The 15,703-nt window shown below is 39.6% G+C and overlaps 1 protein-coding gene across 1 annotated transcript in view, besides 1 other annotated feature; it reads right to left on the bottom strand.

Annotated features, from left to right (window-relative positions):
* Positions 1 to 15,703, bottom strand: part of Myo81F (Myosin 81F) — a 1,965,857-nt gene that overhangs the window by 70,703 nt on the left and 1,879,451 nt on the right. Inside the window, exon 20 of the mRNA NM_001316563.1 lies at positions 638 to 1,048. Within this exon, the coding sequence (NP_001303492.1) occupies positions 638 to 1,048 (411 nt within the window). The remainder of the gene's footprint in view (positions 1 to 637; positions 1,049 to 15,703) is intronic.
* Positions 10,979 to 12,334: a mobile genetic element.

The following is a 15,703-nucleotide window of genomic DNA, read 5'->3' as shown; positions in this document are numbered from 1 at the left end:
GAGATCACTGGGCGATGAACTGCTACTAGGTGGCTTGGCGGGTGGTATACACTGTATGGTCGATCTCTCACTCTCTCTCGTGTGGCTGACCTTAACGGTTCCCCAAGGCGTCTCTCTCTTGTGGCTGACCTTAACGGGTTCCCGATTTAGACAGGGATTACACGCTTGCGGGGGACCTTAACGATCTCATAGGCCATTGGTAAATGCGTAAAGTTGTGCCTGACCCAAACAAATATCTGGGGCGACCCTGGGCCACCCCCTGAGCAGCCCAAATCCCGACAAACTGTCACAACTGCTAGTAAGCACCGTTTCAACGTATCTAATACATATAGCAACTATGTACATGTATGTACATGTATGTAGCTTAACATAATCAATGCGTCACAATTATGTAAAGAGGTCTGTGCTAAAACATGACGGCTGTGTTAAGCTGAGACTTCAAATAAAAGGATTCGGCCTTGGAGTATGTTTAGTTTTATTAAGTACATTAAATAAAAAACTACATAGCTCCGGAACGCTGCCGAGAAATATTTTTGATATAGCCTAAAGGATGAGCAATAATGCTAGTAACCCCAAAAATCCGGAAGGAATACATACATACATTATACATAGTTTTACTTAAAATAATTTTGCTTACCATAACATCAAAAATAGTCGCTCGATGAAGAGGCCAGCTTTTTATTAAATTTAGAAAAGCTTTTTTAGCCTCTATGGGTAACATTCCTCTAAGGCTTTGATGATGCATTGCTACAGCTTCATGTGGTATATTTGGTACAAATCTTGGTGGTAAGCAATGACTAGCGACAGCCCTGTAATCAGTTATTGATTCACAGCAGTCACCACGCTCAAGTTGGCTCTGAAGAGCAGTTAGCATAATCGCTTCCATTTCAGTTATTGGATATCTTTCACTTCTAAGGTTATGCAGAATTTGATGGTATAATAGTTCCTTTTCAACAATATCCTCTAAATTAATATAATTGTCGAAAAATAAATGTTTTTTGAATAGGAACATATATTGATTCTGCTGTGAAATTAATGTTGTATTTTTCTAGAAATAAATAAATGGTTTTAAACTGTTAACAGACACTCATACTCTTAATAAATATATGACATATTATTAATAAAAATTGTTTTTGTAGTTAAGAAAGGCATTGTGCATTGGTTGCGCCTTACAATTTTTGTCTGTAAGATTGCTTATCACCAAAAATAATGAACAAGATTAAGGATAGAATATAACCAACATTGTGGACATTAGAGCGGCGGTTACTTGTAGCATTGAAAGTCTTGCAATCAGATTCTAGTAGACTGGGGTTAAAACAGTCGGAAGTACATCGGAAAAATATTTTTGTTGATCAAATGAAATCTCATTAATCTCCACTCCTTAACCCCTCTAAAGCAAGCGTGGTCATATCCATCTTACATAATCGTCGAATAAAGTGTTCTCTTTCTCTCTCACGGGTCTTTGGTAACGAAGACGGAACTCACTTAGAGCCTCGAGCCTAATTTCTACGAAATTCTCTCCGACACGACATTCCTGACATATCACTCGATCCTGTCTATTGACCAAAACCAAAATCAAGAGAGAAGGCTATATTCTACTTCCCCGACTATCAGGTACCTCTTACTCAGCTAGAAGAAATACGAGTGCGAAATTTCATCATTTTTCGGATATCGATGGATATTGGGGAATAAAATGAGACAACATTTTAAAATTGTTTTGATATTGGGGAATAAAATGATAAAAATTCAGATACTGAAACTATTCATCTTATCTCTAGAATCTTCAAAGTTCCCACATATATGGAAGGATACCTTTGTGATTCCTCTTACAGAGGAATCTCTAAATTGTGGGCTATTCCTAATCTTTTTGAATATGCTTTACTTCTCAATTTCAGCAACGTTGTAGGTCAATTATATTATATGGCCCAAGTTGTGTAAATTATATAGTGGGTGTTGATCCAGAGACTTCTCTCACGGTCGGTAGCGGTGGCTAGACGTTTGCGTCTGTAGAGTCTTCTTCTGAAGATTACGTTGGAGGGCTTGACTTCGCCCCCTTAGGTTTATTGACTAGCCTTGTGGCGTAGCAATGAAGATAATAAGTACAATTATTATTTGCGGCTGCAAGCCTGATTTATTCTGATTTATTTGGACACAAAACTGAGACTAAAGAGTTGACAAAGCATAGAGCTAAGTATACCCTAACAGCAATGCATCGCGCCACCAAGACGCATTCCTTGCAGCGTGAAGCAACACTCCGAATAAGAAGTGTCAGCATTCCGTTGCCGGACGTTCTTTGCGCAGAGCGCTGAACACAATTCTGGCGCGTCAGCATTCTTCATATAGTGCTACTTAGTTGCTATGAATTATTATGTTATGAGTTGTTAACTTGTATGCATAAGTGCGAATTTAATGAGTGCGAGCGAGACAGAACGTGACGCTGCATCAATTAAAAGAAAAGCGAATAAATACGGCAGCAGCCAAAAGGTGTTGGAGACGCTGTGTTTATTTAAAAACACAAAGTCGGTGACCAAAAGTTGAAGGCCACGCCGTAGAAATTGCAAGCAGACAATTGAAGAAGAACGGCAAAACGACGGTTACGGTAGCAGAAGAAGAAGAACGGTGAAGCAATCAGAAAAACGACAGTCGCTTCAGTGGCAGAAGTACCAGAAGAAGAATAACGGCGCAACGAAATACGCCGCCACATATACAACAACGACGAGAGAGGCGAAGCAACAGAGAAAGAGGCGAGGCAGTAGGAACGAAAGAGGCGAGGACAACGAAGACGCGAAAACGACGCTGCAAGTTGTGTATCGTTTGCTGTTAACATAAATTTAAAATTAAAGAGAGGGTATGTAAAGCAGTTTTGCAGCTTGACGCAAAGAATATACAGTTGATTTTATTTCGTTTTGAGAATTGTGTACTGATAAATATTATATTATTTAGAATGGATCGGATTCTTGCGCTGCGCGTTGATGACCTACGAAATAAGCTGTCTGAGTTAAATTTGCAGACAAGTGGTACTAAAAGCATGCTGCAACAGCGGCTCCTTGCTCACCACATATTAAACAATGAAGAACAAAACATTTCGGACGATGAGTCAGTAGCAACTGCACCAATGATGACAAATGAAAATAATAGGTCATGGTTTACTCTAAAAGATGTCGAAGGTAGTATTTCTGAATTCTCAGGGACTATAGGTAGTGTTGATGTTGATCATTTGATAAATAAGGTAGAAGAATGTGGGAGTACAGTTCAGTGGAACCAATTACAAATGTTTGTCTATGCAAAGCAGTTTTTACGAGGTGCTGCTAGATCGTTTGTCAAAAGTCAACAAAACATTCGAAGTTGGGAAATATTAAAAACTGTATTGCTAGATGAGTTCGAAGTCAAAGTGTCATCAGCAGAAATACATCGAAGATTAAATAGACGGCAAAAGAAAAAAGATGAGAGTTTTCATGCAAACTTCTTGTACGCACTGAAGGAAATAGCTAAGCCAGCAAAGCTTGAAGATGAGAGTATTATAGATTATTTCATTAGTGGCATTCAGGATTCCCCTGCAAACAAAGTAGCGCTGTATCCAGCTAAAACTTAGTTTGGATGTTTACAAAAAAGTTTGTAGTTCAAGCAAGTCATCAAACAAGCCTGGAAGATTAGCAGTGACAACAAGACACGTAAATGTTTCAAGTGCGGTGATGATACCCATTTGCTAATAGATAGTAGGAAGAAAGATTTTGTTTGTTTTAAGTGTAACCAACCAAGAGTGTAAAATAGATGGAAAAGTTAAGCAAGATCAAAATACAAATGTCGTACAAGATAGGAAGGAAGAGTTAAAGCCATTAAGCATTTTCACTCCTTCAGGCTTAGAGTTAAAAACTGTGCAGTATAAGTCAATGATGTTTCAAGGATTAGTTGATACAGGTGCTGACCTTTGTCTTATACGCAGAAGTGTTTATACTAAGTTGGGCAGAAATAAGTTGACGGGCTTAGCGAAGTGTTTGACTGATAGCCAGGTGCTTACATTCGGTAGCTTTGTAATTTCGGTTGAGGTAGATGGTATAGACATGCAAGTTGAATTTCACGTAGTTCCTGATGAGGATATGGGTTTTGATTCGATTTTAGGAAGAACAATCTTAAACAGCGTTGATATGAAAGTAACCAAAGGTGGCACAGAGTTTATAAGTCGAGTTGTAAACCAAAAAAAGGTTGAGAGTCAGAGAATCCAGCCATTGGACAAAGGATCATGTGCTGAGTTGTTTGTTGAATTCAAAAGTATGTGCATGTTGGGGGTGGAGCAGGCTGACATATTTGATGAGGTTGATTTATCGCATTTGAATGGAGATTATAAGAAAATTCGAAATTTTTCGACACCAGTGAAGATGAAAATACTGTTAACCGATGATTTACCAGTATTCCAACAACCAAGACGTTTGGCAGAGTGTGAACAAAAGATTGTGGATGATCAAGTTCAGGAATGGATGCGTGACAAGATTATAAAGCCGAGTGTGTCGGAATACGCATCACCAGTGGTGCTTGTCTCGAAAAAGAATGGGAAAAAACGATTGTGTTGTGACTATCGGAAATTAAATGAAAAGATAATTCGTGATCACTTTCCAATGCCGCAGGTTGACGTTGTTATCGAAAAGCTTCAGAGTGCTTTGGTGTATACGACTTTAGATTTAACTAACGGTTTCTTTCATGTGCCCGTTGAGTTAGAATATACCTCCTTTGTAACACAAAAGGGACAGTACGAATTTCTGTGAGTGCCCTTTGGTATTACAAACTCACCTGCAGTTTTAACTCGATTCATAATGGCAGTCTTAAGGGAACTAATCAACAGTGGAGATGTAGTACATGGACGATGTGATTGCGCTCAGTAAAAATGTGTGTGAAGGATTGGTAAAGCTGGAGAAGGTGTTAAGTGTTGCCAGTGAAAATGGACTAAAAATAAATTGTTGGAAATGTCAGGTGTTGCAAAAGAAAGTTAACTTTTTGGGGTATATAGTTGAGTGTGGTACTATTAAGCCTTCTGGAGAGAAGACAAGTGCTATCGTTAATTTTCCGTTGCCAAATGATAAAAAAGGGGTTCAAAGATTCTTAGGATTGACGTCGTATTTTCGTAGATTTGTCAAAGACTTTGCAGTGACTGCTAAGCCTTTGTCAGACCTGTTAAGGCCAAATACTAAGTTTAAATTGTATGTGCTGCAGAAGGTAGCGTTTGAACAGTTAAAAGTAGCATTAACTTCTAGTCCCGTATTGAAATTCTACAATCCTAAATTAGAAACGGAAATCCATACAGACGCTTCAAAATATGGTTTCGGTGGTGTATTATTACAAAAAGACCCAGAAGATTGTTTGTTTCATCCGGTTCAATACATGAGTCGTAAGACTAACCAATGCGAAGAAAAGTATCATTCTTATGAGCTTAAGGTTCTTCCAGTTATCGGTGCATTAATGAAGTGGCGTGTGTATGTGTTAGGTTTGAAATTTAAGATTGTGACAGACTGCAACACGTTCACTATGACGATGAAGAAGAAGGACGTTCCTTTGAAGATAGCTAGGTGGGCATTATACCCTCAAGACTTTGATTATCAAATAGAACATCGCTCAGGGACGAGAAGGAGACATGTTGATGCGTTGAGTAGAGTATCATGTTTTATGCTGAGCGATACTGTTGTACATCGCTTGAAACAAGCACAATTACTCGATGAATGGACGAAAGTAGTGAGAAGCCTTGTAGAAAATAAATGGTATGAAGATTTTTATATAGAAAACCAAATACTTTGCAAAGATCCTAATCGCGAGCTTATTGTTGTACCGTCGCAGATGGAAAATGAAATAATCATGATTGCTCATAAGCAAGGACATTTTGCTGCGAAGAAAACGCAAAATTTAGTTGAGAAATCTTACTTCATTGGTTGTCCGTGTTGTGGACAGTTGTGTGGAGTGTATTGTATTTAATTCGAAAGCTGGGAAGAAAGAAGGTTTCTTGACCCCGATTGAAAAGAGAGATAGACCGTTGATGACGTATCACATTGACCATGTTGGGCCAATGGGGATGACGAGCAAGCGCTACAACCACATTTTAGCTATAGTTGACGGTTTTTCTAAATTTGTATGGTTGTATCCCACCCGTAGCACAGGAGCAGAGGAAGTTGTAAGTTGTCTAGAGCGTCAGACTACTTATTTTGGAAATCCTTTACTGATTATCTCTGATTGGGGAACTGCGTTCACTGCACAGGCATTTAAGTTGTATTTTGAGGAGAAGAAAATTCAGCATCTAGTGATTACAACAGGTGTACCACGTGGAAATGGTCAGGTGGAGAGAACGCATAAGACAGTATTGTCGATGTTGTCGAAGTTAAGTCATGAAAGTGCAGTAGACTGGTATAAGCATGTCAGCAAAGTGCAGCAAATAATCAATAGCACACCGCCTAAAAGCACTTTAGTGTCGCCTTTTAAGATCTTGACTGGCACTGAAATGCGTCTTCCGAATGATCTAGAGCTTAATTTGTTGATAAATGAATCCTTAGTGAAGGATTTAGATGAGTAGAGAGAGCTGGTGCGCGTAAGAGCTTCCGAAAACATAAAACAGTTGCAGACAGAAAATAAAAGGGTTTTCGATTTAAAGCGCAAAAGGGAAAAAATTTATAAATGGATGATTTAGTAGCTATTAAGCGTACTCAGTATGGCACTGGGTTAAAGTTGAAAGGAAAATTTCTAGGACCTTACAAAGTTGTTAAGATAAACAAGCACGGAAGGTATGACGTAGAAAAACTTGGAGACGGCGATGGACCTTTTAGGACATCAACAGTCGCAGAATATATGAAGCCGTGGGGAAATTCATTTGGGTCGAATGATGTATCAGGAGAGCCGATTGTGGGAAATGAACCAGATCAGGGAACTAAAATGAACGATGAAACGGTGAGCAAGAGAGTAACGCGCAGTGGCAACGCTTATAAATGAAAAAACCAAAAGAGGGACTTCGAGTAGAATGGTGAACGAGAGCAGTCGCAGGTTTTTCAATCGCGCTATATACTTATACAACTAGAGCTAAAAAATTGTCATCAAACAATAAAATAATAATAAGCAAGAACTATTGTCATTAAACAATATAAAGTGTACTATATACAATTGTCATTAAACAATAAAGTATACTGTTTGTATCATGATTTGTTGTAGTGTACGTGCACCTGTTCTTTCGCACGCGCTTGACGACATTAACACAGTATCGTCTGCGAACGTCGAAATCATTGATCCAGGGGTAGTTGGTGCTGGAATATCGGAGGTATAAATCAGGTATTATATGGGCCCAAGCACACTACCTTGGGGAACACCCGCTGACACTGGCATAATATCTGAGCATTCATTGTCGTATTAAATATAGAAATATCTGTCCGTTATATAGCTTTGAAGAACCTATATACCAAGGTTATATGGTAGTATATTTCTTAGCTTATGCAGCAGTCCTTTGTGCCATACTATGTCAAATGCTTTAGCAATGTCCAAGTACACAGTCTGTAATTTTATTAATTACTCGATGGACCTGTTGGACAGTCGAGTGCTGCTTCCGAAAGCCGAATTGGTGAGGAGGTAATATATTTTTTTGTTTTAGGATTGGCTCGATTCTATTAAATATGACTTTTTCAAATACTTTTGAGAGGACAGGTAGTAAGCTTATTAGTCTGTACGAGCTTACAGTATTGGCGTTTTTGTTTGGAATTGCTTTAATTTGGCCTGCCTTCCCAGTTATGGGAAAGTACTGCAATCGAAAGATTCCGTTAAACAAGTTTCTAATATAGGTGATTATAGCGTCTTTAGGAATTTTTCCTCCGATTAAATCATATACAAGGGCTTTCTTGTTTTTAATTGGTTTTATGTGAGATTTAATTTCTGCCTTTTGTTAAAGTTGTAATTGCACAATTTAAGTTTGTGATTTGTGTTGGAACTCAGCATTGCCGTTGTCCATGTCATTGGTAAATGAGGTTTAGAGTGTTCAGCAAGAGTCTCTGCTTTTTCATTGTTTGATCTCGCCCATGTTTTGTTTCTTTTTATAGGTGGCTTGTGTATAGTTGAGCTCGCCATAATATGATCGCTTTCTACAGGGAATAATTTGTAGATAAGGAAGCTCCAAGTTTGCTAAGGTAGTATTGAAGACGGTTATCTTTGCCTTCCCTAAGAATTCTCTTGAGCTCGTCTGCTGCTTTATAAAGTTTAATTTTATCTTCTGGATGCCTAGTCCTTCGTCATATCCTCCTACGCTTTTGCCTGAGTTTGTCTCTAATAAAAGCGGGAGTTTTCTTTAATGTGATCATTTTTATAGATGGTGTCGATTGCGTTGCTGCATATATGATGTTGTAATTTAAATATGCTCCTGCAGAGTCCAGTTCGTTGTTTGTCTTTAGAGAGATATTTATTTCCATTATCTGTTCCAAAATGTCGCAAAACATGTTCCAATTTGTTTTGTGGTTAAATAAAGGGTTGTTTGTTGTTGTTTTCTTCTAGCCCACCATGTAATGTAATTTATATTGGGGAATGGTCGGAAGAGAGGTCTAGCCACGATTTTATTGTTAGGTTCTCGCATGTTATATTTCTTGTAATGCAGAAGTCAATTAAATCCGGTAGTTTGTGTCAGTTGGCCAGTAAGTCGGCTCTCCTGTGCTTAGAGCACGGCTATTATTGTTTCTTATTGCTTCATACAGTTGACGTCCCTTTGCAGTGGTAAGTCTGGACCCCCAAGTTATGTTTTTGGCATTATAGTCACCTCCTGCCAAGTACCGATTTCCCAGTGATTTTTGGAAGTTGAGGTATTGGTCTTTTGTATTATTAAATTTGTGTCTGGGTCGATATAGTAGTAGCCTGTATGTAGTCCTTTTTGAATCCATCGAGCTCTCTGAACTTGATGATTTTTTTAATTATTACTGCAGTACCACCATGAGCCTTACCGTCCGGGTGATTAGTAGAGAAAATATTATAGTTAGGTATGTTTATATAGGTTTTCTCAGTAGAGTGTTTTTCAGAAATGAAACACACTCTACTTTCATTTAAGAATGTTTTAAGTTCAAGTAAATGGCGTGAAAGTCCGTTAGCATTTCAGATGGCGATTGTTATTTATAACTTCATCCCCTTGCTGAGCTAGTTCATTGATAATATCGTCTTTGTCTGTAGCATGATGGACGTTACGAAGAATTACCTTACACCCTCACTGGTATTTTGGTTTGAAGGTGTAGTATTTGGTCGATTTATCTTTTAATAGTCTTAATATGTTGTGATAGTGAGTAGTTTCTAGTGGCTGTATTTTATTTCATTAGTTGATCGTACTTTTAGTTCATATCGTGTTTCTTCCAATGAATTTAAAGCAGTAGTTAGTTCGTATATGTTTTTAACATTTTGAACATATATAGGGGGAGGTTTTGCTTTCTTGCGCTCAATTTGCATTTGCGTATTTATAGTTGCATTTGTCCCATTGTCAGTTTGGTTTTCGTCTTCATCATCTTGTGCTAATAGCTCAAAACGGTTGCTTAAGTGTGGCTCGGCTAGCCAGTACTCTTTGAGTTTTTTTTTTGGATAGCGGTTTGAGCTTTATTCCTCTGTTTCTTGTTGTTATTTAAGAGATCTTTAGAACTGTTTGGAGACTGATTGTCTCGGTGACGTTTTAAGTTTTGTTGGTTTGGGAGAGTAAGTACTATAGCGCGTTAAAATATACCAGGTGCCTTCTTTGTGCTGTGTGTCCTTCACAACAGACCACGCGCAGGCTCGAATGGGACTAGGATGTTATGGGGGCAGGGTGTATCGTCCGCGGGTTAAGGGAACGAGCGGCCTGGGACCACCTTTGCTGACCACTGACTCTACTGACCCTTTCAACGCCAGGTCCTTGTTCCTCCAAGGTTCGATCTCCACTTTGTATTACTCGTCCTTCCTTCTTCGTCGTGTGCGTTTCTCACTGCACGACACTTTCACAGTTCGATCTTCACTCTGCACGTTTTCATTCACTGCCTCCCAGATCCGCGCTTGCGCCGACCCTTTATAGGCCGCGGGGAGCTCGTTATTTTCCCTTTAACGCACGGCCCGCTCGGGTACATGGTCCAACTAATGTGCCGTTAGTTCACGGTATGTCGTCCGCCGTTCGACCTGCGTGCCCTTGACCGGCTCGAGTCCAAGGTCCATTAATTCGACCTGACCGCCTTGACTCTTCTTGCATTCCAGCCATCTTCGCTGTTACTAGGCCGCTTCTTTGCACCCATATTTGTAGAGAGTTTTAAGACTCCTCACATCTCCCCCTTCCTTTTGAAGTCTTGAAAAAGATAATGATTCCGGCGGTCCTCCGCTCCGGTGTCTCCTCGCATAGGCAGCTTCCTTGTTCCTTCCACCCATCCACCCCGCGCCCTTCGTTTTCAGCCTGGCAGTGTTAGCCTAACCCCGTCGACTTGGCGTCTCGAACCACCTTCCTGATCTCAGCCTTGGCGTCTCAGCCTAGTAGACCTTGCCGTTTATCGTCTTGACGTGACATCTCGATCCTTCACATACACCGCTTCGAAATCCTGTCGTCGACCTGCGCCTCCTTGATCTCAGCCCGGCAGTCTCAGCCTAGTAGACCCCGTCGTTTGGTGTCTCGACTCGGCACCTCGAACCTTGCGCGCTCCTCTAGCTTCCATCTTCTGCAGCCGTCTGCTCCTCTCCACCAGCTCGGTATTTGAACTTCCCGCCTTCCGTTCTGAACCTTACCATCTCTCGTGCCTGGCAACTCCGCCGAACTCATTACGATCGTGCTATCGATATCGGCGAGCGGCGTTGCCACATGCTTTTTTTTGCCGATTTTTGTTCCGCATGTATGTAGCGGCTTCTTGCGTAAATTTCGCCATATAGACTCACCCCTCTTTTTTTTCCAGCTCCACCTTTGTATATATGCTTCATCATGCTCCACCCCGGCTATCCCCGGTCCCGAGCGCCACAGAGGCCAACTTGCGGCTTTAAGTGCTACCAAAGACACTAGAATAACAAGATGCGTAACGGCCATACATTGGTTTGGCACTATGCAGCCACTTTTTTGGTGACGGCCAAAATTACTCTCTTTCGGCTCACTCCCGCTGAGAGCGTAAGAAATCTAAAAATATAATTTGCTTGCTTGTGTGAGTAAAAACAAGAGGCGAGAACGCGTATAAGTGTGCGTGTTGTGCTAGAAGACGATTTTCGGGCCGAAATCAATTCTGATCGAAGAAACGTATTTACATGGTACATATTAGGGTAGTTTTTGCCAATTTCCTAGCAATATGATAAAATAAAACAATTTTTAAAAATTCACTATTCACTATTCACTATTCACTATTCACTATTTATCGCAATTACTATTTGCGCTTAAATTTCCGTACTTTACTTTTGCAACAAAACGACTTTAGTTCAATATAAATTCGATTATATAGCGAAAATATCAAAAAATTGAGGCGTATAGCCAACTTTAAGCAAACGGGCTAAGATAAATTTAAAGGAAAAACAGAAAAATTGGCGCGCTTTTCTTCCCACCCGAAATGGCGCGCTTTTTAAAATTATTGAATTGGAATATAACCAAAAAAAAAAAAAACATACTGAAAAACAACTGAATCTAAATCATATTAAGTCAAATGACTTAATAAGTATACTAAATAATTAAAGGAAGTAAAATATAAATTATTATAACTACTTATAACAAAAGGAATACATTACATTGAGAAATAAATATTTCATAAAAATAATACGAAGTAGATAATAAAAATTTGTAAAATAAATAAAAATATGAAAACTGTTTATTGCAAAAGTCACATCAAAGACACTAGAATTATTCTAGTGTCTTTGCTTTGGTCATATCTTGAGGCACGAGGTGCGGACACAAGCACTCAACAATCATTGCCTTATTAATTTTTCACACGCCGCGAGATGAATACTCTAATGACAAATATTCTTATATAAAGTCATTTTTGAAATTTATTTTTGTGATATTATGTACATAGATTTGGCTATTTCTAATCTATTTTCAAATAATAATAACGTTAAGGCAATGCAAAACAAGAATTTTTCGCATGGTGCCAATTGATCAAAAATAATATAGATTTAAAGTCTAAGAACTTCTACGGTGAAGGGCATATTTTGTCAAATTTACAATGCATGAGCATACGTGTGCACACATAAAGTTGTCTGCTATCACTGTATGCGTAGAAAAGAGCTGTTCGCTGTAGCGCTCTTCGCTCTCTCGCTCTCTAACAAAAATTCGAGAGAGCCTGGAGCCACCTCTAGAGCCACGGCCAAAAAATTGTGTGCCAAAAAATCGTATGGCGTTACGCATCTTGTTATTCTAGTGTCTTTGGTGCTACCCTCGTCACGCCCAGCACTCCACACTGGACCGATTCTTTCGTAGGTCCATCAAAAATTGATCGCCCGGTTCCGGCACTCCTGAGACCAGTGGTCCTGGCCACCACAAAGCCATGCCGCACCGGGTCCGGCTCTCGCTTGTTGTTGCTCTTCCTCGACGGGCCTGCGGTGTCCTCTTGGCACCTCCTGCACACCGCCTTTTGTTTACCCCATAGGAAATCTCGCTGTGGCGAGATTCCAGCTCTTCGAACTCGTCGGCCAGGGCCATCAGGACATCCGGATCGAGTATAAGTTCCAGCGCGGTTCCGTTAGTTCACGGTCTTTCCGCTTTACCGGGTTCGAAGGTCCATTAATTACGGTTCGGCCTTGACTCTTCTTGCATTCCAGCCGTCTTCGCTGTTACTAGGCCGCTTCCCCGCAACCAGGTTTGTGGAGAGTTTAAAGACTCCTCCCATCCCTTTTTTCTTGTATTCCTCTTAATCTATGCCCGTCTTCTTGACTACACACACACTAGATTATAAGGTAACCGCGAGGGTCGGATAATGTCGTCTTTTAACAACGTTTTGGTCTCATAGTTCACGAAATTCGCTACACGCTTGGGGTATGGGTAAAGACTTGAATATATGGCTTGATTGTCCTGTTTACGTATTGTGGCAATATTATTGGTATTGTATGGCAAAGCTTCTTCTGTCTCAGCAAAAAAACTAATCTTTTAGCATATTTGAACATTTGTAAGATTTCTGATGTTGCATTTCTTTGTGTCAGTGTATCGAGTCCTATTATAGGTCTAGAAGAAGAAAGAACTTTATTAAATATTTTTATTAAGCATTTATATTTTACTGTGTCGTCAACATAAAGCGGCGTTATGTATTTGAGTTCTAGCATTGTAAACACCATTGACTACGTCTCATCCCACTGCTACCTCGGAGTTCACCTTGCCCGGACGCTGAGTTGGAAAGCCCATACCACAGCAGTTAGAGCCAAATCCTCTTGGAAACTGAAAAAGCTGGACTGGCTTTTCCACTCAAGCAAACTCCATATGGCAACTAAGGCTCTCTTAATAAAAGCCATATTAGGTCCAACACTGATCTACGCCATCCAAGTGTGGGGAACAGCGTCTAAGACTTAGCTCAATACGCTAAGAGTAATACAATCGCGAGCGGCACGACGTGCATCTGGGCTACCCTGGTATGTGAGCAACTGAGTTATTGAAAGGGACTTAAAAGTTTTCCCCTTGGGAGACCAAATAAACTCCCACAGCAGCCGATACGTCGACAGACTTAGCGCCCACCCGAACGCGTTGGCGAATAATCTTGTCGACCCTACTTCCCTCCGACATCTGAAGAGAATACATCCCCATGAACTCCTTACACGTAAGATAGCATAATCTCTCCACGGTACATTTGTATACACTATAATTAAGGAACAGAGTCCATAATATCTTTTAAGCTACACATTAGGTTAAGTTCAGAAGGAACTGAACGATTCCTAATAATAATAAATGATTTAAACTCAAAAAAAAGCATTGGCTGAATGTAGTAATTTGAGGACCCAGTGTCGACCAATAGTTTTATGGTTCTCCCTGAAATCTGTATTTCTATGAAAAAGAGCAGGGTCTTTTGTTTGAAATATTAATCTGTATTCTTCCTCAAGCCGTTTCGGCCTTCTTTTCATAGTCGCATTAGCTAAGTAGTCTTCATGTTCTTATTGGTTAAATCTTTGTTGCTTTAGTCCCGTTATCCTACCAGGTCCACTACATGATCTTTTTGATCATGGATACACTCTGGAGCTTTCTAAAATTAGGGTTAGGGTTGCCAGTTGCGCAACAAGGCCGAACGTAGTAACGGCACTGCGAAACAAAAAAAAAAACGATTTCAATGAATCTAATTAATCAACCTTTCACCAAAGACACTAGAATAACAAGATGCGTAACGGCCATACACTGGTTTTGCACTATGCAGCCACTTTTTTTGGTGACGGCCAAAATTGCTCTCTTTCCGCTTGCTCACGCTGAGAGCGTAAAAAATCTAAAAATAGAATTTGCTTGCTTGTGTGAGTAAAAACAAGAGACGAGAATGCGTATATGTGTGCGTGTTGTGCTAGAAGACGATTTTCGGGCCGAAATCAATTCTGATCGAAGAAATGAATTTACATTGTACATATTAGGGTAGTTTTTTGCCAATTTCGTAGCAATATGATAAAATACAATAATTATTAAAAATTCACGCCCTGACTATTATAATTTTAAAGCTTTTTAAATTCGTTTGTATAAATCGCCGCTCGAATTAGCTACCGTTTACAAATTTATATTTATGTTTAATTCTAATTTGTCTCTCATCTGACAATTTTTTAAAAGCGAAATATTTTTTATTTGAAACACTTTTAATGTTAATGTTACATCATATTAAGAAAAATGACTTAAAAAATATAATAAATAAATAAAGGAAGTACAATAGAAATTATTATAACTACTGTAATTTCATAAATTTCATAAAAATATGATAACTGTTTATTGAAAAAGTCATATCAAAGACACTAGAATTATTCTAGTGTCTTTGCTTTGGTCATATCTTGAGGCACGAGGTGCGGACACAAGCACTCAACAATAATTGCCTTATTAATTTTTCACACGCCGCAAGCTGAGTACTCTAATGACAAATATTCTAATATAAAGTCATTTTTGAAATTTATTTTGTGATGATATGTACATAGATTTCGCTATTTCTAATCTATTTTCAAATAATAATAAAGGCAATGCAAAACAACGGCTCTCGCTTGTTGTTGCTCTTCCTCGACGGGCCTGCGGTGTCCTCTTGGCACCTCCTGCACACCGCCTTTTGTTTTCCCCATAGGAAATCTCGCTGGTGGCGAGATTCCAGCTCTTCGAACTCGTCGGCCAGGGCCATCAGGACATCCGGATCGAGTATAAGTACTAGGGCGGTTCCGTTAGTTCACGGTCTTTCCGCTTTACCGGGGTCGAAGGTCCATTAATTACGATTCGGCCTTGACTCTTCTTGCATTCCAGCCGTCTTCGCTGTTACTAGGCCGCTTCCCCGCAACCAGGTTTGTGGAGTTTTAAGAATCCTCCCATCCCTTTTTTCTTGTATTCCTCTTAATCTATGCCCGTCTTCTTGACTACACACACACTAGATTATAAGGTAACCGCGAGGGTCGGATAATGTCGTCTTTTAACAACGTTTTGGTCTCATAGTTCACGAAATTCGCTACACGCTTGGGGTATGGGTAAAGACTTGAATATATGGCTTGATTGTCCTGTTTACGTATTGTGGCAATATTATTGGTATTGTATGGCAAAGCTTCTTCTGTCTCAGCAAAAAAACTAATCTTTTAGCATATTTGAACA

Source organism: Drosophila melanogaster, chromosome 3R, assembly GCF_000001215.4.
Source record: "Drosophila melanogaster chromosome 3R".
Lineage (NCBI taxonomy): Eukaryota > Metazoa > Arthropoda > Insecta > Diptera > Drosophilidae > Drosophila > Drosophila melanogaster.
The sequence above is the reverse complement of the archived record's forward strand: the minus strand, read 5'-3'. Positions and strand labels throughout refer to the sequence as shown.